Genomic DNA, 24,221 nt, shown 5'->3' on the forward strand with positions numbered 1-24,221 from the left:
CATTTAGGACCGGTTAGATTTTGAATTATTTAAATAACATAAAAAAAATTAAACATTATTTCACATTTCAAATTTCTCATTTATCAAATCAATCAATTAATTAATCAAAAATAATTTCTATTTAAAATTATTATTTTTTATTTTATTTATATATATTAATACTTTTTAAGTCATTTTTTAAAAATAAAAAATACCAATACATATACAAAATTATCATCAATCATCATTTTTTCTCTCTCCAAATTATTTAAATAACCCATACCCCTATCAAACAAGCCCTAATAGATATATAATTTTAAAATGTTCTTACTTTCCATACAAACATATTATAATATATAATATATTCTCTTGATAATTAAATAATATTATAAAACTATCTAATGGGAATAAGGTACAAATTAATCTGATCAACAATAGTCAATGAATGAATTTATTTGATAATAATAAATCAATAAATTAGTAGATCTATGATAGAACAACCAATAATATAAACTCAATATATCCATCCATACACGTTGCCTTGTGCTAACCCACGCACCCAAAAGAATCTGGAATGTGCAGATTAGCATTCCCGGTGCCAACCCGCGCTTTGCGCTCTTAACACATGATAATAAGGGTGGGGGACAAGGGTTGTATAATTAATTGTGTAATAAAAATCTTTAAAAAATTGTAAGCCGTTTTTGGAATTTTCTTATATGATGATATGGAGTTAACAAAGACATTCTTAGGTTCCACCTAGATCGGATGAGAGAGAGACGGACATAAAAAAATAATTAAACCTAGATTAGACATCACTAAAGTTATGTTTTAGTGTTTCCACAAGTAGGGTTCTTAGTTATTTTAATAATATTGCTATAAATAATTTATTTCAATTGGATGATATAATTTACTAGGCAATGTCGAGTTTTAGTTACTTATTAAAATTTGGATTGAAGTGACCACGTACATAGTTCATATACGTATTTGTGTTATTATTTCAATTATTTTGTTGTTGAACTATCTACTTAAAAAATCTTAATTATCGTGTATTATTCATAATATTATTATTATAACCTTTTCAAATATTAGTTTTGGAAAGTCGACGAAGTTATTCGTTAATCTTGCGGATCTACGACTTCGGTAATCTTTTGGGTAATTTATTTTTTATTTTTTTCTTATTTTTATTTTTATGATTTTTATTTTTGTCTTATAGTTTTATTTAAACGATTTTTAAAATTTTAAATTTGTTTATATACAGTGATTTAATGTCATAATTATGAAACTAAATCCTATTAAGTGACCAATCAATAGTATGATTTATGTATATTTTTAATTAGTTATTTTTTTCAATTTTATAAATTTTCAAATAATAAGTTATTTTAAGTAGATTTTGATTAACTTAATAAAAGTTGTTGAAAAGTTAAATATTTAGTATAAAAGTTTGAGATTGTTTAAAAACACCAAGAAGGTGAGTAGAATTGGATGTAAATAGTTGGTAAGGTTTATTTCATAAAATTATTTCATCTCAATTAATTTAAAAAAAAATAATGTATTAAATAAATTCAAATTCTTTTTTTTGTTCAACCCTAGGTTTATATAATAGTTTCTAAAATAAAAATGAATTTTGATTGATTATTCGAATTATTTGGTATATAAGATAATTATGTATGATTGAATAAAAAATTATACATATTTTTGTGTCTAATTTTGTTGACGTTATCTAATTAATATTGGCTCGTGAATGCTTGACTTGTTCTTAAACATGGATCAAGCCAAAACATGTCTCTCTTTTATCACCAACCTTTAATTAATCATGAATTATCTTATTGTATAGGAGATCATCCCCTTGAAATTGTAAGTCTTTCATGAATTTGTATTATTGGATTTTAATGATTATTTGACACAAAAAGAATTATCCATCATGTAGGTTAACACATAACCAATAGTCATGACATCCCATTTAATGGGTTCCTTAAATTATAATTAATCTGAGATCTATAGTAAATCACTTATATATCTGAGCTACCGTCCAGGGTCAAGTTGATTGAATTATTGAAATTCATTAAGATTTCTTATATATAATGAAAGGTGGCATGTGAGTCTTTAATTTGAGGGTTAAAAATTAATTATAACTCTAGCTAGAGAAAGGGATATATATGAAGTATAATAATCTCCTTAGGTTTAGACTTGTTGACTTAACACTTAACTAGGGTTTTTAATTACCGTATGCTTTCATACTTGTCATCTTTTTTTCCAAAGTTTGACATCAATTAAGAAATAATTGGTTTTCTTCCTTGGGCCAAAAAAATGAATTATTTTGATATCAATGACGAAAATGCAATAATATGAAAAACAATTTATTATTCAAAACCACGGATAGGCACCAGGTTTTCTTGTTTGTTTTTATTATATTTACATCTTTTATATTACAAAGTTGCACAATGAAGAATCTGTCGAGATTTCGAAAAACCGTGTAAACATATATAGAGCCAAAAAAGAAAAGTGATTATATTATTAAAAATAAATATTATAGAGGAACCAATATTTCCCAGGGATTATTCAATGAAGAAGCTTCCAAAAGGCTTAGTGTATTAAAAAATCATCAATCAAGAAATAATGAGCCAATATTTTTGTTTTTGTTTTTAAAAAGTGATCAAGTTGCATATCCCTTCAAGTACAAATAATCCTATTTTGATTACATTCAAAGGATGCCAGGTGGAGGGTTTTGGATTCTCCCCATTAATTTAAGCCCTAATTCTTAATTTAATCACAATTAGCATGGACAGAATGATTCGCCGAGTAAAATGCCTACGTTAAGATTAATTTAATTAATTAGTTTAATGTGTTTATTGTTCATGGGTACAAGTAATATTCCATTGGAAGATGAAACAACGTAAGGAAAGAGAATGTCTTATTGATAAGAGTGTGTATATACATAATTTTATATATATATTCTTTCAAATTACTTGATTTGTGTATATATTTTGTTTCTTGAAAGAAAAAAAGAAAAAACTTTATATATATTCAAATTATTATATATTATTAATTTTATCTAGAAATTAAATAAACTTATAAACTATAAAGACATTGACATTTTATTTATCTGTTTAAGACTTTGATGATGAATAATCAATAGAGGAATTTTCCAATAATTCATTTTATAGTTAATTTCACCCTAAACACAATATACATAAATATTTTTTTCATTTTAATAATCTCAAGGACATGAGATTCTGTGTTTTATTCTATTAATTAAAAAACAACAAAGTTTGATTTTAGAAATTTAATTCATAAATCATAATATAAATTATGATATGGAGATTACGAAAGTTAGAATCACCATTTTCACCGAGAGAAGTTGTCGTCGTCAAGATGTCCTTGTGAAAGACTATGGAGAATAAAATATTTTAGAAGGCACAATCTAAAAACATACATCATCTCAAAAGAAAACGTGCACACCTCCTTTGTTTGAATGTGCAATTGACACATTTAAGATATAAGTTGAAATTTAAATAAATTGTAACATAAATAGATCAAACATTGACTGAAAATAATAATTTGTCAATTTAATTTAATACATGCCTATCAATTTATCATATATATATATAATTATTTTATTTTATTTATTTGTATTAAGTTAGTACATTCAAAGATATGGATCCAACATATGTTATTACTCCAAAACTAATTACTTTGGTCTTAGATCTATTATCATTTGAACAAATCTAAGTGGGTTAGAGCTCTTGAACTCACTAACATGTTGCAATTAAAAGAAATGTGGAGAATCATCATATATCTAGATGAATACTAATTGGAATATTGAAATGAATGAAGATTTCTAATCATAGAGGGCAATAATTAAAGATAAATGGTCTCCCCAAGTAACCTAGCTATATGGAATATTATCATCTGATTGAGGACTGAAGAGGGCAATTAAGGATATTGCAAAAGAGGTATATAAATTGTGTAATGGAAATAGAGTAAAGTATATAAAAAAATGATGAGAAGGGAGGAAAGAGGACAAGAGAAGAAAGTATTGGGAAATGAAATGAATGAATTTACAGAAATACCCTTTTTCTCTTTCTTTTTTGTGTGTAGTCAGTCACATGGATTCCCCTGCCTGAACAAATGTGTACCCTGCTACACAAATGCATTCTCTCTTTCTTTTCTTTCTCTATGCATGTGTTGTTGTTTTGTTATTTAATTATTTAATTATTTAATTAATTTATTTAAATATTTATTTATCCCAGATCACAATAGAATCTCTGACCCTTTTTCTCTTCTTTCTGCTAACAGCTTTTAGGCATCATCTCTCCCTCTCTCTTCTTCTGTGCCAGCCAGCTTTGGACTTGGACCCCCTAATCTACTACTCTCTTCATAATTTTATATTTTATTATTATTATTATATAAATTGAATTGCATTGCTTTGTGTAAGAATAATAATATTATTATTATTACTCATCTTCTCTCACCCAACAATGACTAAAATAATCAGTCCGTCCTATAATTACCACTCTCATACTAATAATATATAGTAACTATTTATTTACAATGACTAATAATATTATTTTTGATGAGAATATTAGCCCAATATATGTATGCTTAATTAGTTTGAAACTGATATCCAGTGTGAATATGAATGAAATAATGTTTTAATTATATTTGAATTTTTATTTTAAAAAAATATATATAAGGCCTTAGATTGTCAAAGAAGGTCACAATGTTTAGTCCCCATCTGTTGGCAGAGTTAAAATACATTATTAGGAGACCAGTTCCACAAACAGATGGAGGAAGAACCGCTGGCTTCAATTTTCATGTTTTTATTTTTTAATTATTCAAAATGCATTTAAGTTATTAATTGATACTTATACTAATTTATTATTTTATTAGGTTATTATTTTAAAAATGATAAATTCGTTTAAACATATACTAGCATTAGAATTTTCAATGATCGTAATCATTTAAATCGTATAATTCATAATACTATTTTTCTAACGTTTTCTAACGTTATGAAAAATATGTAAAATCAGTCGAGGAGTTTCAAGTTTCAAGGACACATGAACTTGATAATATACTGATTTTATTTTTCATGCATTTAATTTTTTTCAATTGTATTTAAACGTTTTTTTATATTTTTAATACACATGAGCCATTTTAAAAATAAAATATGATATGAGAAAATAAAATATAAATATAAAATTCATCAGAATAAAAATAATAAAATAATAATAAAATTACTAAATATGTTATCGAATTCGTAAACTCAGCCGATCACAATTAACCATTCTACCTTTCCAAACGATTAGAAAATAATGAATTAAATGAGGTGGGGACATTATTGTGAGTCCCAATAAAATCCTAAAACACATACATCAAACAAGCTCTAGGTTTATAAAATGAAAATGAATTTAATATGCAAGTAAATCCATATATAAATAATAAAGTTAAATAATATATATTTAATACCAATAATATATATTTATAAGATTAATGTTCAATTTTTATAAAAACAATGTCAAGTTGGAAAAAAAATGGAATAATGTATATAATTGAAATCAAATCAAATAAATGAAGGAACAAAAATTCCCACTATTATAAACGACAATGATTGCGATCATAAAAATAAGTTCCAAATATCTGTATGACATGGTTTTATTATTATTATTAGATTTTGTTAAAAAGTTAAAGTGGGTTAGGTCGATCATCTTTGAAAGAAGAGTAAAGTATCAAAGATTCATACTTCATTATTATTGTCATAATGAAATAAGCAGTTTAAGACTTTTCCTTTCAAAAAATATTATGTTATCCCTTGTCTCATTTGATTTGACCAGATTCTTCATTTCGAAAATATTAATTGGCTAACATCATATTTAGACATTTTTGACTAACAAATTATTTTTTACTTTTTAAAGGACATATTGCTATTTTTTCTAACAATTCATCTTTAAAGGAAATAATAAAATAATTTCACTAATCTCTATTTTCCAAAGAATATCATACAAATATATATATATAATTAAATATATTTTCTTGGTTGGAGTGAATGAAATTGTTTTTGAATTTTATATTAAAATTGAATGACAAACAAAATATATATAATAAAAAAAATGGAATAATAATGTACATAAGGTTTCGTTTGGAAAATTAAAATGGAGATTCATATGAGTAAAAAACTTCGATAGAATCGAATTGGACCAGAGTCAAAACTCAAAAAGCTTCATATCCTTTTTACATGGAGAGAGAGAGAAAGAGAAATAGAGATTATCAAAAAGGTTAATCTTCTGTAAAGGTCTTCTTTGTTATGCTTTCGTCTTGGCCGATTGCTAGCTATATTTCAATCTCTCATCTTTCTTCATCTTCATCATCATCTCCGCCATCTTCTCTCTCCTAAAGAAGAAGGTGGGTCTATATTTGCATGTCTGAAAGTAAGTGAGTGAAATCAATGGCATTAGATACGGCGGTCTTCCCACAAGATCAATTTGCATATGGCTGTAACAAGGAGTTTTTCACTCTCGTCGGAGGAGCAGGCGGCTGGGGGTTCGATGAACTTGGATTTCAAGATGAATTAGAGAATAAACCTCTAATTGAATCCATTGATAGCGAGCTGGGTTCTCATGTTGCGAACAATGGGAATGGGAATGAGAATGGGAACTGGAATAATTCTTCAATTGAATTCTGGGTTCCAAATTCTCTATCGCCGGAGATCTGTAAAAGTGATGCACACCACCTGTTCGACGAAATGTCTACTTTAAGATCTACTCCGGTGACTCCAGCTGGTAGGCGTAAGAGGAGACGAACTAAGAGCTGTAAGAATAAGGAAGAGCTGGAGAACCAGAGGATGACTCACATTGCGGTGGAGCGCAACCGCCGGAAACAGATGAATGAATACCTCGCTGTGATTCGAACTCTTATGCCGGCTTCTTATGTTCAGAGGGTTCGTCTTTCTCCCTATCTATCTTTTCTCTGTTTTGCATGTGTATATTTTTCAAGTTTATTGAGAAATTTTTAGATCAATAAATGAAATTCAACAACCCATTACACAAAGGGGAAATCTTTATTAATTGTATGTCACATCATCTCATAAAAAGAGAATTTTTCTGATAATAATTTATTATGTTCTAAAGGGTGACCAAGCTTCAATTATTGGAGGCGCAATTAACTATGTGAAGGAACTTGAACAATTGCTTCAAACATTAGAAGCCCAAAAGAGTGTGTCGCCCCCACCACCGCCGCCTCAATCTCAGACCCATATCGGCGCCGGAACCGGCGCCGGTTCATCTCCTATCTTTTCCGACTTCTTTACCTTTCCTCAGTACTCGACGCGTTCGGCGCAAGTGAGTAGCAGTTCTCCGGCGAGCTTAGACACGATGGCGACGACGGAGAGACAAGTTCCGGCGGCGGCGGCCATGGGGGAGATAGAGGTAAGCATGGCGGAGAGCCATGCAAACATTAAGGTATTGTCAAACCGGCGGCCAAGGCAGCTGGTGAAGATGGTGGCAGGGCTTCAGTGTCTCAGGCTAACTGTTCTTCATCTAAACGTCACAACTGTTGACCAAACGGCTCTTTACTCTCTCTCTGTCAAGGTTCCTCTCTCTCTCTATATCTCTATCTCTATCTTTTTCTTTTTTTAAATAAATTATTATATAATTAGGATCAACATATATTAATTAATTATATATAATGCATGCAGCTTGAAGAAGGATGTCAGTTGACAACAGTGGATGAAATTGCAGATGCCATGAACAACTTGCTAGCAAGAATTGAAGAAGAAACTGCAATCAATCTTTGAGTTAAAACTTTAACTTACCCTCCTTCCAATTTTTTTTTTTTTTTAACTTATAATAAAATTACTCTGCCTTGATGTGTTTTGTTTTCTCTCTATTTGGAAGTAAATTAATTATTAATTGTAGTAGAATGTAAAAGTTTTAGGCTTTGGGTAAAAGTAAAACCTTTGGGTTAAAATAATTTTTAATTTATTTTATGGTATGCATGAGGATGAATTGATCCAATTTGTTTTTAATTAAAAAAAAAATTATAGATTGAATTTTTAAAAAAATGACATTGTTTTTGGGTCTGTTTGATTTGTTTGTTTTGGTAAAGAGATAATGGAATATGAAATAATAGGAAGATTTCTAGAGGCATAAGGAATTTTTTTCCAATAAAAAACATATATAATTGATGTACGTTATTGCTAGGTATATGGTCCAACAGACAGACACAGAGTCTCTCTCTCTCTTGAGTTAGGGTTTGGTTTTGGGGTGGTCTGGCCTACCACATGACAAAGAGTGGTTGAAAAGAAAGCTCATATGCTTTCGTTACTACATGACAATCTCTCTCTTGTATTACATGTGCAAGAGTTGTCGTACATATATTACAAATATGACCAATTTTCTTAATCCAAATGATTCAAAGACTGGTTCCTTTCATACAAAGAATGCTCATCATCATTTTCCTTTATTTCCCATTTTGTATTTAGATATGATCATCATAATGCAAGAACAAAACACAAAAATCATTTAGACAGTTGACCTAGGCAAGCCAATGTGGGCACCTAAAAGCAAACCAGTCTAGATATCAATAGCCATAGGCATAATCATCTATTATCATCTTGCTCTTTAGGACATTTTAAAGATTGAGTATTGTTATTGTACCAAAACAAGAACTAGGCGCATTCCAAAAACATGTAATATTGTATTTTGTAACATACTACCTCCATGAGTTTGCAACTTGGCACATTTTTTATTCACCTCTTCTAGTCTACCCCCAACAAGAGGTAGATATCCACAATCTCCTTGTGAGATCTTAGATTCGAGTCTGTCACATGCTCTGCGTCTGATTTAAATAGTTAAGTGTGTTTGCGGTATATGTGTTTAAACTCTTGTGGCCATATTTTAATCTCTACTTTTAGCCTAGCGAGAAAAAGATGTGGATATCATCAACCTCCTTGAGAAGTCTTAGGTTTATTCTCGTCATTCTCGTCATACGGTAATTTGGTAATTAATTAATTAATTATTGGTTCCTACTTGAGCAACCAAACGGGCCCTTATAGGGTTAATTGCATGTCTATGCAACATGTTGTCAAGGTTCCAACTAATTCCAAGAGTATAAACCTTCCTGCATCGCTTTTTGAGGACGACATCACCGTTTTCCCTTTATGGGTTTGCTTTGGCTCTTCTCAGGAAACATATATATATATATATATAATTAAAATACATAGGGTGGTAATTTGATAATTGTAAACAAATGGGTGTGACTTGTTATAAAAAGTTAGTATTTTTTGAAAAGATAAAAAGATGGGTTTATTTTAAAACATGAAAAAGGAGAAATAAATTAAATGGATAAAAGAATAGAATATAAGGTTTGAAATGATTATGTGGATAAAAGGGGAAGCCCCACAAATACTAAGAGGATGAGTTTTGGGCTTCCCTCAGCCATTTCTTCTCTGAAGTTGATGATAAGGTAAGGTGGGTATATGATGATGATGATGATTCATGAATCATGATGAAGATAAGAAGAAGAAGAAGAGAGTTCAAAAAATCTTCACTCAAAGCAAACCAAACCAAAAATGTCTCTCTCACATTTTACTTTTGCCATACATATCCCAACAAGAGATCGAAACAGTACGTACTTGATCAATAGAAAGTTAGCTTGACATTCCAATTGTAAGTTTTATGAATTTATATATTAACACATCTCAAATACTTTAATTCTGGAATTTCCCCAACTAAAATGACGTTTTTGTCCCCGCTCTAGCTAGGATTATATGTACCATGCATATAATATGCAGGACAGACACAATTTGAAAAATAAAATTATCCTTATTATTTTTTATTTAATTTATATGTTATGTAAACATAAAATTGTATTTAAATTAATAAATATAATCTATTCTAAATGATTTAACATTATCCCCCTAGGACATCCCTACAATATGCATTCCATTATGAACAATTTAACTCAGGTTTATAATGTCCTTAAAAAATAAAATATGAAAAAAAAGTAATTAATAAGTTATTGAACTCATAAATACTCAAGAAAAACGATTAATTCTCCGATAGATTATACTAATTTTTTTTGAACGAATCTCGGAAACATCATAATAATAGTATTATTAATGATACAAATCTGACAATTACGATTATTAAAAGTTCGATGATTTCTATCCAATTAGATAATGCACCAAAAAATAATTGAGATGATAACCTAGGTAGGTCTTCCATATCATTCACATCAAATCAAACTTCCCAGTAATTACCTAAAGACTCGGGCATCACCCAATGAATTTTAGTAATACTTCATAAAAAAACTCCAAATGTTAATCATTTTTCGACAATACAAAAGTAAGTGAGTTCCCGATTCAACCTTTTTTTGACACATACGACAACGACTAACCATAATACAACATATTTTCATGCACATGTCATCTGTTAAAATTTCATCATAAATAACGCTTCATCCAAAAAACGAGATTTTAGATGAAATCTTTGACACCCAAAAATTTTTCCAACAAAAATTATATGAAATTGTCTTAGCAAATAACTTGTAGTAATATTGCCCACGTGGATACTATTCATATCTTGTCAACGCATAATGTTTTGTTCAGACGGTGACACTTGTTTGCGTACTACTAAAAATAAATTTTATTATAAGATGAAGTCTTTATAATGTTTAATCTACTTCTATATCTAATTCGGTTAACGAAATCATTAGAGCGAGGATCAAACATATCTTTAATTGTGCAATTTCTAGATATAACAATGGAAAGAAGTTCATGATACGTCGTAGCTATAATTTTGACACTACACAAAATGTCGTCCCAAAATCTAAACGTAAATCATCTACCCAATGAATTTAGACTACTAATGAAAACTTTTTTATATAGAATAAGTTCACCTCTAAATACTAGATTCCTTGAATAAAAATAAATATAATCTATTGTAAATGATTTAACATTGACAAGTGAAATCCCTCCACCTTAGACCGCCTTACAATATGCATTCCATTATGACCAATTTAACTCAGATTTATAATGTTCTTAATTAATTTAGTGAGTATATAAGGTCTCATAGTTTTTTTTGTTGTTGACTTAAGCCAAATATATATATATATATATATAATAATTATTTATCAAAAATATATAGTTTAAGAGACAAAATATGACATGATCTATTACAAAATGAGAATACATTTTTTCCTTTCACCAACATTTGTATCACCGAGATGCTGCGAGAGTATTTATCGCTTTCGGTGAACATTATCACCGAATGTATTTTGTCTTTCTCCGGGAATTTTTTTCTCCTTACAATTCATTTTTTACTAGTGAATAAAAAATCGTGCTAATTTTATAAATTAAAAAAAAAAAATTATTTGCATTTTTTATATCTCTCATTAACCCATATTAATTACACTTGATTTTTCTATCTCAACTGCAAAATATATATATATATATATATATATATATATATAAATAAATAAATAAATAAATAAATAAATAATGTGATAAGTTAATTAATTTATTTTTTAAAATTATTAAAAAAAAGTAAAAAGATAGAAGCCAACAAAATGTCTTAACAAGTCAATCTTGGCTGCCAACATTAAGGCTGCACTTTAAAAAGGTGTTAAATTTGGCATTATTAATAACCACATTTACAATTTTTTTATAGTAATAATAATCATATAGTAAACACAAAAATTAAATGACTATAATTGAAATGAATAAAATGCAAGTCATTGTGGTAAAATCTCAGAAGAATAAAAATTATATCAAATGCTTAATACTCAAGAAAAAAACACTTTTTCAATAGACCATTTTGCTCAAGTTATTCAAGTTATCTTACATTAATAAGGTTGTCTTTTGACAATCAGAGTCCTCTTACCAAATTCAGCTAGTGCCCTCATTTATGATTAAAAACATATAAATAAATTACGATTTTAACCCTTTGTGTGAGTGCACATATTGAATTTTTATCATTGTAAATTTTCACTTCATTAAAAAAAATGTTTCACATTATTTAGTACATATGATCTATTAGACGATTTGAATTTGAGAAACAAATATAATTTAATAAATTTGTTACTTATAATAAATGTACCATTTTAATTAAAAAAAAATAGAGGAAGGGGAGATTCTTCAATAATTATTTAAATAGAAAGACAAACCAGAATAGACGAGAGGGTGAAAAGTAAAAAGTAAACCCTGACAGGAAAATAAAGTCACTGCCAATTTCAAAATTTCCATATAATTTATAAAATTGGGTTATGTTTATTTACTAATTGTTCTGATATAATCATGAACTAAAATTTATTTGCATCATTATCTACAGTTGTAATTGTTATCACTCATAATTTTTTTTATAAGTAAGTTGGTTATTAAAATAATAATTTTGGGATTACAAGGAAAGGAAATGATCCAATGTGATTAAAAAGCACTTTCAAGTTTTGAGGATTGCTTTTTATATGACACTAGTCTGCTCTGTGATGGGATTTAACACACTCCTCGGAAACCTCCCTTAACAAATGAATAAATATATATTAAAATAGTTATTTATTTTACCAAGTAATAATAATATTAATACATCATTTTTCAAGGAGTCAAAACTAAAAAAGGAATTACAGTTTACAAATATTGGGAAGAATCAGATGTGCCTAAAACTGCGCCTCAATATGTGCCACAGTTAAATTTTTATATTTTTTTTATTAAAAATTAAGATTTTTTTTTTTTTTTTTTGAAATAGAGTTCTTTGTTAAAACCGTAAATAAAAATGATTTTTCGAATTTAGGTTATACAAATATCATTAGTGATTTTAAAAAAAAAAAAATTTGTGGTAATTTTGAGAAGATATTGATTTTTTTTAATTTTTTTATAAAAAGACAAAATTAATATATAATGATAAAATTAAACTTTTTAAAAAAAAATAAATAGTAGTTTAGTTTAGTAACGTGATGAATGAAATATATAAAAAAATGATATTGGATTTGGTTGGATTATTTAAATAATCACCTAACCAGGCCCAAAGGCTATCTTGGTTCAACTCTCAAAACTTGTTCAATTATTAAATTACAAATAAGGCCTCCGTTCATAATTGTTCGGCCCATACATTTAGGCATCGTTTGATAAAAATATTACATTAAATGTTTTATTATCGATTTTTGAATTTCATATGTCCTTTTTCCTTATCATGAAACGAACTATATATATTTAAAAAAGTAAGAATATATTATTTAATTCAAATATTTTTAATCAAACAATCATTTTGATTATATATTATTTAATTCAAATATTTTCTTCTATATATATTTAAAAAAAAAAAGTAAGAGTATATTATTTAATTCAAATATGTTTAATTAAACAATCATTTTTTTAAATAAAAAAATGTATCACTCTATCATTTAATATATGACATGAAAGAAGCTTTCTCATGGGTGCTAGTAACTTAATATATATATTGTTTTGGGTGACTACTCAAACCATCTTGAAGTGTATCATTTTACCACTAAATTCAAACATAAAAATAAAAACCATTTTATTAAATATATATATATATATATATATATATATATATATATATATTCCACTAAATTCAAAATATATTAATTTAAGTTATATATGATATACATTTTTTTGGTAAGAGATTTACAACTTTGAATTTTTTTTATACATTTGCTTAAATATGTTAGTGTTTTAGTAATTGATTTTGTTTTTTAAATTATTTTAAAATTAGTTTATAAATATGTGAAATATAAATGATAAGATATATAGAATTGAATATTTAGAACTATTAAACCTAACATAATATGTTTGTTACCGACCATGTAAAATATAACTCACATAATATGATGTAATTTATATTACTTAGAAAATTGTAAACATCCAATCTGCAATTGGCTCTATTGTTTCCATTAATGATCTAAAAGAGCAATATTAGACATTGACAATCTTGACCAATCCAATTAGCAAAAGCAGAGCCGTGATCCAAGTGTTGGTTGCCCTGACGGACGAGGAGAAAGAAATGGGCTTAGTCGTTGTGGTGGTGGTGGTCGGAGAATTGTTGGAGGAAGAAGAGTCTTTGACATCCACGATGATCTTCATGCCTCCGCTGCAGTGACCGATCACGCCACAGACGAAGTAACGCTTACCAGCCTTGTTAAGGGGTACGTTGCTTGCGCCACTATTGTCGCTCGCTAACACGTTTCCTATCGAGCAGCTGCTGTAATCGCTCTCGCTCACTTCGTCTATTGTATGGCTACTTCCGTATGAGAATACTGAAATCAAGTCAAATTTGTGTCGGAAATATGTTAGGTCATGAGTTCGAGTTTTCGCACCAGAACATTTAAGAAAAGAAAAAAAAATTGAATGAGTAAGTGATGTTTACCGAGGGTGTCGCCGACAATGAAGGTCTTGTCACTAGTCCAAGTTGCATAATCGACACCAAGTGACCATCCGTTCGAGTCCCCGACCATATAGACGGTCGCCATGCTGGTGTGCAAGCTCATGAACACCACTGCTAGAGACAAGCACACTAATATTTTACTCCTACAATTCATGATTGTATTTATCCTTACCTAGTACTTGAATTATATCAAGTAATCATATAGATGAGATGAAATGAAATGGAATATGTATAAGCTATTATATATAGTGGTGAAATAAATAATGGAGTAAGTAATCTAGGTTAATGTATCTTTATTTTTAAAGGCATCTTTTCCTTAGAAATGGAATTGCATGTTGACTATAAGAAAATTAATGACAACAAGATCTTGTTTGATTTTTTTTAATCAAAATTTCATATCTTTCTTCAATTTATTATTAGTTCATTCAATTCATCAACAAAAAAAATCTAAAATATTTTTATTTTTATAAAATTTAAATTAAAATAAAAAAACTCAAATAATCTACTTTTTAATCAAAATAATTTATTTTCAAAAAAGCCAATGAAATTATCAAACACAACTCTATATATGGTTTAGTGGAGGAGAAATCTTGAGTTGCACTCTACACCTATTTTCTATCTGCTCCCATTAAGATTTTAAGATTTGATGTTTTTTTTCTCTTAATTATTTTAAAATATATTAAAATATTATTTGGTTCCTTCTCTTCTAAGAATCTAAGAAGTAGTTGAGATATTCAAGGAACATGAATGTGGTGGTTAAAAAGAGTTTTTCCTCAAACAGTTTCCATCTAAAGTTTCATCTTATAATTGTAACCTAGTTTTTGTTTGGAGCTTCGATTTCAAGTGCCATCTTAAATTATGCAAGACTAGTTAATTCAACCTTTGGTTAAGATGATCATTGCAATGTTAATCTATGAAATGAAATATTATTGTTTATCAAGAAAGAAAGAAAAAAACTTGCTTAAGAAATTAGGTAAATAATTGAGTGTTTATGATGTAAACAATTGTTTAAGTCTAATCCATTAATCATAAACGCGTTGAAGTATGCATTTCAAGTTAATATTATGCAAGAACTGTCTGTGTCCTTTATGGAGTTTCTTCAATCTCAATTTAACAATCAAAGAACTTATTTCTACTTAAAAATGATGAAGTAGCAACCAGAAAATAATAATAATAATAATAATTACAAGAAGAAAAAAAAATATATATAATTCAAACAGTCCAATGAATAATAATATTTCATTTCATAGATTAACATTGCAATGATCACCTTAACCAAAGGTTGAATTAACCATTAATTTTGTTAATGACAATATAATTGTTTTGTTAATGATATACATTATCTCAAAAAAAAAATAGTTTTATAGTTATTTCAAAATAAAACCAGTCATTATATTTTCAGCTGCTATGTTTCATCATTAAATTAATGCGTTACTATATTTTTGCAATAATTTTGTTATAAAATAAAATGTGACATTATTTCATTAACACTGTAATTTATAAAGTAGTTAAAATAGTTCTTAATAAATCTAGTTATCTTTACCTTGTTGTTAAACATCATTTGATTTCCTCAATTCAAATAAACCATCAAAAAAATATTTTCCGATGAATTAAGAGAAACATGTACCCATATTTTTTAATAAATTTATATGAGTTTTAAAAAATAATATAAATGTAATAAATATTATTTAAAACACAATTAGTTTATTTAGTTGAATTGTTAAATTGGTACTCTAATTAGGGCAAATTGAGATTTTAGACATTTTTTTTAAACCTCACAATTTGAGTTTTATTGTCAAAGTTATACACGACGATGTTTTATTTTAACAGTTTGAAATACCATTAACTAATTATGTAAATAAAATTTATAAAAAATATTCATATAACTAATTTAATGATAATGTTACTTTTTATTTTAACTAGTTCATATATACTCTAAGAACTTCACAGGAAGCCAAAATCTTGCCAAACGTATAAAATTTGATAATTTATTCGATTCTCACGTAGACGTTTTTCTCACTCTCGCGCGAGTGAAGTTCTTCGACAACTTTTGAGATAAGAATGGCAGTGACAAATCATATATATCTGTTATTATGTCAGGTAAATAATAGGTTAACGTTATAAATAGTTAAAATAATACTTGTTGTTGTATAATTTTATCAGTAAGGATCCCAAAATTGTGGTTTAAATAAAAGGTTAGAAATATCAATTAACCCCTAATAAGGAGTTCCAATTTAATAATTCGACTCGTCAAATTTAAATATAATTGTTGTCCAATTTTAGTCAACCTCCTATCAAATAGAGAAAATCTCCATTTTTGTCTCAGTTGTCAATAGAGAGGATTGACATTTTCATCTATATGAAGAATCCAAAAGACAATGCAATAATAAAGGGTGGCAAATTCATAAGTTTTAAATATATTGCTTATTTTGATGAAACACTGCATTCTGATATCCTTCAAATTTCGAAATCAAGATAATAAACAAAATAATTCGGATCTCACTTCAATTCTATTTCATACATTATTTCAGGCAAGTTTAAGAACAGATAATGTAGAAACTGAAAGGGAAAGGTTAATTTGAAATTTTCAAACATCACAGAGAAATCAAGATAATAAAAGAAGAAATAATGAAATTTAGATGCTGAAAAATGTTACTCCAATTGCATTTTACCAGTAAAACATAATGTTTTAATACGATCCTTCCTCTAAGAATCAATTAGCCAGCAAATTGGCGAATAAACGACATTTAAAGTTTAAACTAGCCAAATGGTGTATAACTTACTTCAACTCGAGTCCAACCATCATCGCTAGCTTCTATTCAATTCTAGTCCTGCAGAATGTTCAAAAAATTAGTTAATTTTGTATGTCAGTTTATGGTTTGGTTTGATAAAAAAGTGCCTTACCATCAAGCATTATCAGCTACCTCCTTTTCCTCTTCTTTTACCACTTCCTCTTCCACTTTCTCTTCGATCTTGCTCGAATTTCCATTAACAGAGCTGTTGTCTTTAACCAGACGAGTTCTAGTACGAGCTAATCGAATTGGTCTTTCCATAAATATCTGAATCATTCAAGACCAAAGTTATAGTTTTTCATGTTGGATAACACACAGCCAAAAGCTAGCTAGATTATTCAATGGGAGAAAACAGATATATTATCACCTTTCCTTGAAAAGATTTGAGAGCAATTTCAGACTCGGCCTTTGAATTAAAAGAAACAAACCCATATCCTGCAGACCTCCTGGGATTGTCAAGAAATATAATCTCAGCAGTAACAACATTGGTGTTCTCCTCTGAATTGAAGAACTCCTTAAGGTCTTTCGCCCTGGCTTGAAAAGGCAAATTCGCGACGAACAAGTTATTAACAGGCTTCTCCTTTGGTGGAGTTGGTGGAGGTCTAATCTTCTTTGGAAGAGCCCAATTCAGCCTTAACGTCCTGCCCTCATATTCCTGTTGACAACAATTAAGGATGGAAATTGGTAATCAACTTCAAAGAAGCATAATGTCGAACACATGGTATGCATAATTTTCAATATAAGCTTACATTATTTTCTAGACTTTCCAATGCTGTCCGAGCTTCCTCATGAGAACCCATGGTAATAAAAGCTAGTCCTCTATTTCTAGTCTTGCTATGCATTGAAAGCTTTCAAACAGCACAAACAAACAAAACCCTAATCAGTCACAACATCCAAGAAAGATTTCTTAAAAAAAGGAGAGAAAACAATGAATTAAACCTCAATATCAACGACGGTCCCGTATTTTTCGAACAGAGGGCGAAGGTCGTCGGCTGTGCTCGACCAAGGAACATTCTGGGCAAGTATTCTGGTTTTAGAAGATTCATCTTCTTTTACTTCCCCTGAATTGGCGAGTTCTGGGGATTCAACTGTAGATTCTTCTGTTTGAGTTGAAGAGGAGACCTTGATGATGAAAAGTGTGGGTTTTCGAGTGGTAATTTGAAGTGGGTGAGAGAGAGGAGAGAAGGAAGAAAGTAAGTGGTGAGGTTTTGGAAGAGACGAAAATGGCGCGGTAGCAGGGAAGAATAGTGATGGATGGTGATGCTGGGTAGGGAGATTAGACGCTGCTGAAGGAAAACAGAGAAGACGAAGTAATGCCATTGAATGGAATTTAGTTTGTAGCAGAAATACCTGCGAACTTCAAAATTCGACCTCCCGAGAAGACGAACTCTGTTTCTCTCTACTGTGGATAAATTGCTATGGATAAGGAGAATTCAGATATTTTATTTTATTTTAGTGAACAATATTATTTTTTCTAAGATGATACATTAAATTAAATTAATACTCTTAGCCAAAATAAGTCAAATTAGTAATTGTGGCAAAATAAAATAATACTAACACAATTGGATATTTATGGTGGATTATTTCAACACTTTTAATAGAGGGGGAGCCAATTTGTTGGTAGAACAATTTGTAGAATTTTATGTAGTCCTAAATAAGGAGTGACCAAAGTTTTTTTTAAGGATAAGGGTGGTTTTGAAGGTGTACCATCTGAGATGTCCTTCGGTTCAAGGGTTTCTTACCAAAGATCAACATCGGGTACCTATTTTATTCGTCGGGCAGTGATGTATTAATCCCTAAAACCGATTTTTATTTTACTATCTGACCCGACGGATGTCTTCATTTTTATAATTATTCCCGCTCTCGATCTTTCAAGCTTTGTGAAGTCGACGTCTTTATGTCTTGCGGGTTCGTAACTTGATAAGTTTTGTCATTCCAGTCAGTCTGGTAGGTATAGTCTGTATAGTCGTGGGATAAATGAAATAAATCTCGGTGGAAGTTCGCTTCGTCAGTTGTCTCGATTGAATGAATCTCTCCTCCAGTTATGGTAGATTTTCAATTTGCCTTCTATCCTTATTCGGATCTGACATAATGTTCTTCCTCTAGCCGACCCACACCCCAAAAGCATTTAGGAGGCACAGCCCCAACCTTTGGATTTGGAGTGGTTACATCCAGTATGTCCCCCTTATTTCCATCATCAATGAATACCCGATCCCTAGCCCGTTATCCGATTATGGTGAAACATAAAACTTTATTAAAAATAAATAATTTTAAAACTAATAATATCAAAATTTTAAAAACATAAATAAAAATATTTTTTTACTTTAACATACTTATCTTGTAAATATAACTTTTGTTGTTATTAGTGTTAAGAAAAGTTAAAATATTAAATGTAAAAAAAATGAAGGAATAAAAATGAAGATTAATAATAAGGAGAGAGAAATGTTTTTTTTTCAATAAATGAAAAGAAAGGATAGAGAAAAAAAAATTATTAACAAAAATAATAAATAAATAAAGTGTCATTTATTGAGTGGATTAAAAATATAAAAGAAAAACAATTTTTAGATTTTCAATTACTTTTAAATCCCTTAACCCGATCATAGGTAATGTCACAAGAGAGAATAGCACAGATTTTTGCTTAATTTTTTTTCCTTTGTGCGACTTGTTTCGCGCATCAAAACAATCAACAAAACTCAACAAACAACCGATCACCACAATAATCAATAAAATATACAGCAAAGAGAAACACACACCGATTACGGGCCACGCCTAACTTTATAATTATATCCACTCACAAATAACGATTACAAAGAGGCTATAAACTCTCAAGGCTGCACACAAAATGACTCTCACTTGTGGAGGATATTTTTCTATCCGAAATCCAACAATTTGTCTTGTGCAGCTTAAGAGATATTTATAGCACTAAAGAATATCCGCCCCGTTCGGTTTTTTTCGGTTTCAGGGAATCCCGCGGGGCACCGTTAATAATTTTTATTTTAAAAAAATAAATAAAAATTATATAATAAAATTATATAAACGATTTTTTTAATATAATATATATTATAATATATTAAAATTTTATATTATTATAAAGAAATAATTTTAATACTCTTATAAAATATAGTAAGTAAATAAATATATTGGTGATTTAATATATTTAATTATGTTTATGGTATTCGGGGCAGAATCGGGGTAAAAACGGGGTGAAATTGGGGCGGGTTGGGGCGGGGGACACAAATACCATCCCCGCCCCATTCTCGTTCGATTTCGGGGAAAAAACGTCCCAAACAGGGCAATTCAGTTCGGTTTTCGCGGGGCGGTTTCAAATTGTCATCCTTACGCCCAAGTTCTCCACCGAGCCCAACTACCGCTGACTTTTTCCATCACTTTGCCCATCAAGCCAATATTTTCGGGTCATCGACCCATCGTGCCGACATTTCCGGGACCCCAATCTGGTCGCCTCCGGTCCTCCTCTAACCGCCACTAGTCGGCTCCGTCTTTTCCGCACTCCATGCACCATTTTCCCAATGCGCTAGACGTTGTCACTCTTATGCCCACGTCGCACACACACGACTCCTCCTAGGAATTTCCTCGGTTCTGGCTTTCCGCAATCAAGCCATGACAAACGCTTTGCTAGCACCTTGTGTCTTAGTCGCCCGCACATGACTCCTCTTCAACACACTTCTCTCGGTCCTGGCACTCCACACTCATGCCACGATAGAAGCTCGGTTGCTTTAGCACTTCGCATCTCTGGTGCCCATGTCGCCCACCCGCGACACTTCTCAAACACCTTCTCGGTCCTGGTATTCGACAATCATGCCAAGACAGTTTGGCTAAGAACTTGTGTTTAAGTCGCACGCACACGACTCCTCATTCGGCACATTTCTTCTCGGTCCTGGCACTTCACACTTGTGCCAGAACATAAGCTTTAGTTACTTAGCCCTTCTCATCTTCGGTGCCCAGTCGCACACCCGCGACTATTTTTAGACAATTCTCGGTCTTGACAATCCACAATCATGCCAAAACCGAGGCCAACTAGTTATGGTCGTAACAGGTACCAACATGTATGAGTATATAGATACTTATTCTCATCATAAAGAGTTGTGACTTTGTTAAGGGGTTATGGATGTCTATTGGTATCGGGAGAGTTTGTATGTGTATTGAGGTTTAAGCCCATTTTAAAACAATTAAATTAATTATTTATTAAATTTTTATGTATCTAATTTCTTTTATAATTAATAATAAAATAGTAATTTCAATTATTTTAAAATATATTGTGCACTAAGTTCAAACATTCTAAATGGTTTTAAGATGCAGTATATATTAATATCATGTCATTGGTTTGATTCTCTTCAATTGAATTTCTTTTTCTTATATTAATTAAGTTCAAGCCACTCAAAAAAAAGTCTCATATTATGTTTAAACTTATAATTATATTTTATGGATATGTACTCACTAATTGAAATTATATATTGATTGATGGTTTATAAGACTAACTACTAATATCAACATAAAATGACTCTTATTTATTGTTGCTCAAGGAATCCCTCTTATGCAATATTTGATAATTCCCTTAGAAAACTGATTTACCTATGTTATTATATATATATATATATATATATATATATATATATATATATAAATTGTCTCATTATTTCAACTTAATATTCAAGTAGTTAAAAAGATAAATAAAAAGAAAAATATTATTAAGGCACAAAGATAAATTAAGTGAAAACATATTAATTAAAAGATCATTCTTAATGAAAACTATTTTAAGTTAAACTAAGAACTTGACTAATGAGTATGAATTGGTGATAACTTTTTAAATTAAAAAGTTACAAAATTGCTGGTTAACTTTTATTCTTAAATTCAACTATTATGATCAAATATTCAACTTTGTCATGCAGTAAAATGTTATTAAATCAATCAAAATCATCTTGAACTCATCCTAATAATTATGATTAAGAAAGACATACCAAGTCATAAAACTACATATAATAACAAAATTCACCTACAAACGTCATACTAATACGACAAAGCAGATGGAAATGAATGGATGTTTTTGTAAAACATATATATATATATATATATATATATATATATATATATATATATATATATATATATATATATATATATATATATATATATATATATATATATATATATATATATATATATATAGTGGCGGACCCAGAAATATTTTCTCGGGGGGGCCAAATACATAGTAACGTAGCATTTTTTTTGCTATCAAATAAATGCATTTTTTAATTAAATTTTTACTCGATAATTATATAAAAATACTAACAAGCACAATTACTAAATTATTTTTGTCCATGAGTTGGTACAAAAGAAGACAAAATATCTTCATTACGTTGATTATACCAATCAATCAATTCAAGAAAATTAACATTATTTGATGAACTATTTGACTCATATGTTCTCGAAAAGGTAATCCTTGCCTCAATAAAAAGCGTGTTACATCAAACATTGTCGTTAAATTTGTGCGATAATTTATTTCTATATCACGATCATGTGTACGTAAAACGTTTCTCACGTTATGTCTTTGATCTTAAAATGATTCAAATTGAACTCTAGTTTCATTATGACAACTATTTGAAGTTCTCATATGATGATTGAATCTTTCTAATGCCCTTTTCCAATTTTTGTACCCATCTCTTATAAATGTATCATCTACGTTGTCTCTATTTAAAAGCTTGAAAAGATAACACCAAAACAAAATGATGCATCTTTTGATATGTTATATTCTAACCATGTATATATATTTGATCAGTAACATTAGACTCATTAGTAGGCTTATTAATTGATTGAGAAGACTCATGTTGGTCATGTGATGTAGAAGTACAAATTCGTTTATAGAACATTTCCATTATTCTATATCCTACATAAAATAAATAATTAAAAATAAATATGTGTCAACCTAGACCCCTAAATAAAATCTAACAAATACATTTATTTGTTGAAATAATTTAAAACTATTTTAAAATTAAGAAATATAAATTAATATTTTACCCTTATATTTATAAATAATTTGTATTATTAATTTTATTAAAATTAATAAAATATATATATATATATATATATATATATATATATATATATATATATATATAAATAAACTATAATATAAATCTAGTTTTAAAATAAATAATAATATTATATGATTTTCATTATTTTATATATAATTCTTTATATTTTAACTTATATAAATAAATTTTATTTATATATTAACTAAAATTTATTTATTATTATAAATATAGTATCTTAAAAATTATTTATATATTAACTAAAATTTATGTATTATTATAAATATAGTATCTTAAAAAATATATATATTTTTTTTGTATAAAATAAAATATTAATAATAATTACTTTAATAAAATTATATTTGAAATTAGAATAATATAATTATGAATTAGTTTTTTTTTATAAAAGAAAGTGTTAGTTTATTATAAATATTAGAAAATAGTGTTGGTATAAAATAAAAATTTTATAAAAAGAAGTGTGAGGTTATTATAAAAAAATGTGAGAGTGAGGGGATTTGATCACATGACCTCTAATATAGATTTCAGCTCCAAAACCAACAAGACAATGCCCTATTTGGTAAATATATGTATAAAATATCTTAAAAGTTTTACCCTGGTTGGGGGAGGCCCGGGCCCCCCAAGGCCCCCCTTGTAGGTCCGCCACTGTATATATATATATTACACTATTATCGTATTAATCATAAAATCATTTAATATATTAATTAAAATATCAAAATAACATTTTAATAATTTAACTTAAACAAACTCAAATAACCATTTTTTTATACTACAAATTTTCTAAAAAGAAAAACCCACAAAAACCCTAAGTCAAGATCAAACTAGCCCTTAATGTGGAAGGAAGATAAGAAGTCATTTTACATGAATATGACACATAATCAAACCATCCTTTTTCCCTTCCGTCTAAGATAACTTCTTCAACTACTCTTAATTAATTACTGTTTAATCTAACATTAAAACCCTTGTTTTATTAGTCCTAATAATTATAATTATTA

The 24,221-nt window shown here is 28.7% G+C and overlaps 3 protein-coding genes across 3 annotated transcripts; 1 reads left to right on the plus strand and 2 right to left on the minus strand.

The window, feature by feature from the left end:
- The first annotated feature begins 6,154 nt into the window (after window positions 1–6,154).
- LOC124910787 (transcription factor bHLH94) lies at window positions 6,155–7,840 on the plus strand. Its single transcript, XM_047451465.1, has 3 exons — window positions 6,155–6,913; window positions 7,104–7,562; window positions 7,670–7,840. The coding sequence occupies exons 1-3, from the start codon at window positions 6,422–6,424 to the stop codon at window positions 7,766–7,768; spliced, it is 1,050 nt and encodes a 349-aa protein (XP_047307421.1). The 5' UTR covers window positions 6,155–6,421; the 3' UTR covers window positions 7,769–7,840.
- A 6,060-nt stretch (window positions 7,841–13,900) lies between these two features.
- LOC124910034 (blue copper protein) lies at window positions 13,901–14,545 on the minus strand. The gene is made up of 2 exons (XM_047450658.1): window positions 14,352–14,545; window positions 13,901–14,241 (listed from the first exon to the last, which is right to left on the minus strand). The coding sequence occupies exons 1-2, from the start codon at window positions 14,521–14,523 to the stop codon at window positions 13,901–13,903; spliced, it is 513 nt and encodes a 170-aa protein (XP_047306614.1). The 5' UTR covers window positions 14,524–14,545.
- Window positions 14,546–17,012: 2,467 nt separating this feature from the next.
- On the minus strand, window positions 17,013–18,579 carry LOC124945343 (28 kDa ribonucleoprotein, chloroplastic). The gene is made up of 5 exons (XM_047485762.1): window positions 18,101–18,579; window positions 17,911–18,009; window positions 17,529–17,816; window positions 17,274–17,428; window positions 17,013–17,200 (listed from the first exon to the last, which is right to left on the minus strand). The coding sequence occupies exons 1-4, from the start codon at window positions 18,479–18,481 to the stop codon at window positions 17,276–17,278; spliced, it is 921 nt and encodes a 306-aa protein (XP_047341718.1). The 5' UTR covers window positions 18,482–18,579; the 3' UTR covers window positions 17,013–17,200; window positions 17,274–17,275.
- Window positions 18,580–24,221: the final 5,642 nt, after the last annotated feature.

This window comes from Impatiens glandulifera, chromosome 7 (assembly GCF_907164915.1).
Source record: "Impatiens glandulifera chromosome 7, dImpGla2.1, whole genome shotgun sequence".
NCBI classification, from domain to species: domain Eukaryota; kingdom Viridiplantae; phylum Streptophyta; class Magnoliopsida; order Ericales; family Balsaminaceae; genus Impatiens; species Impatiens glandulifera.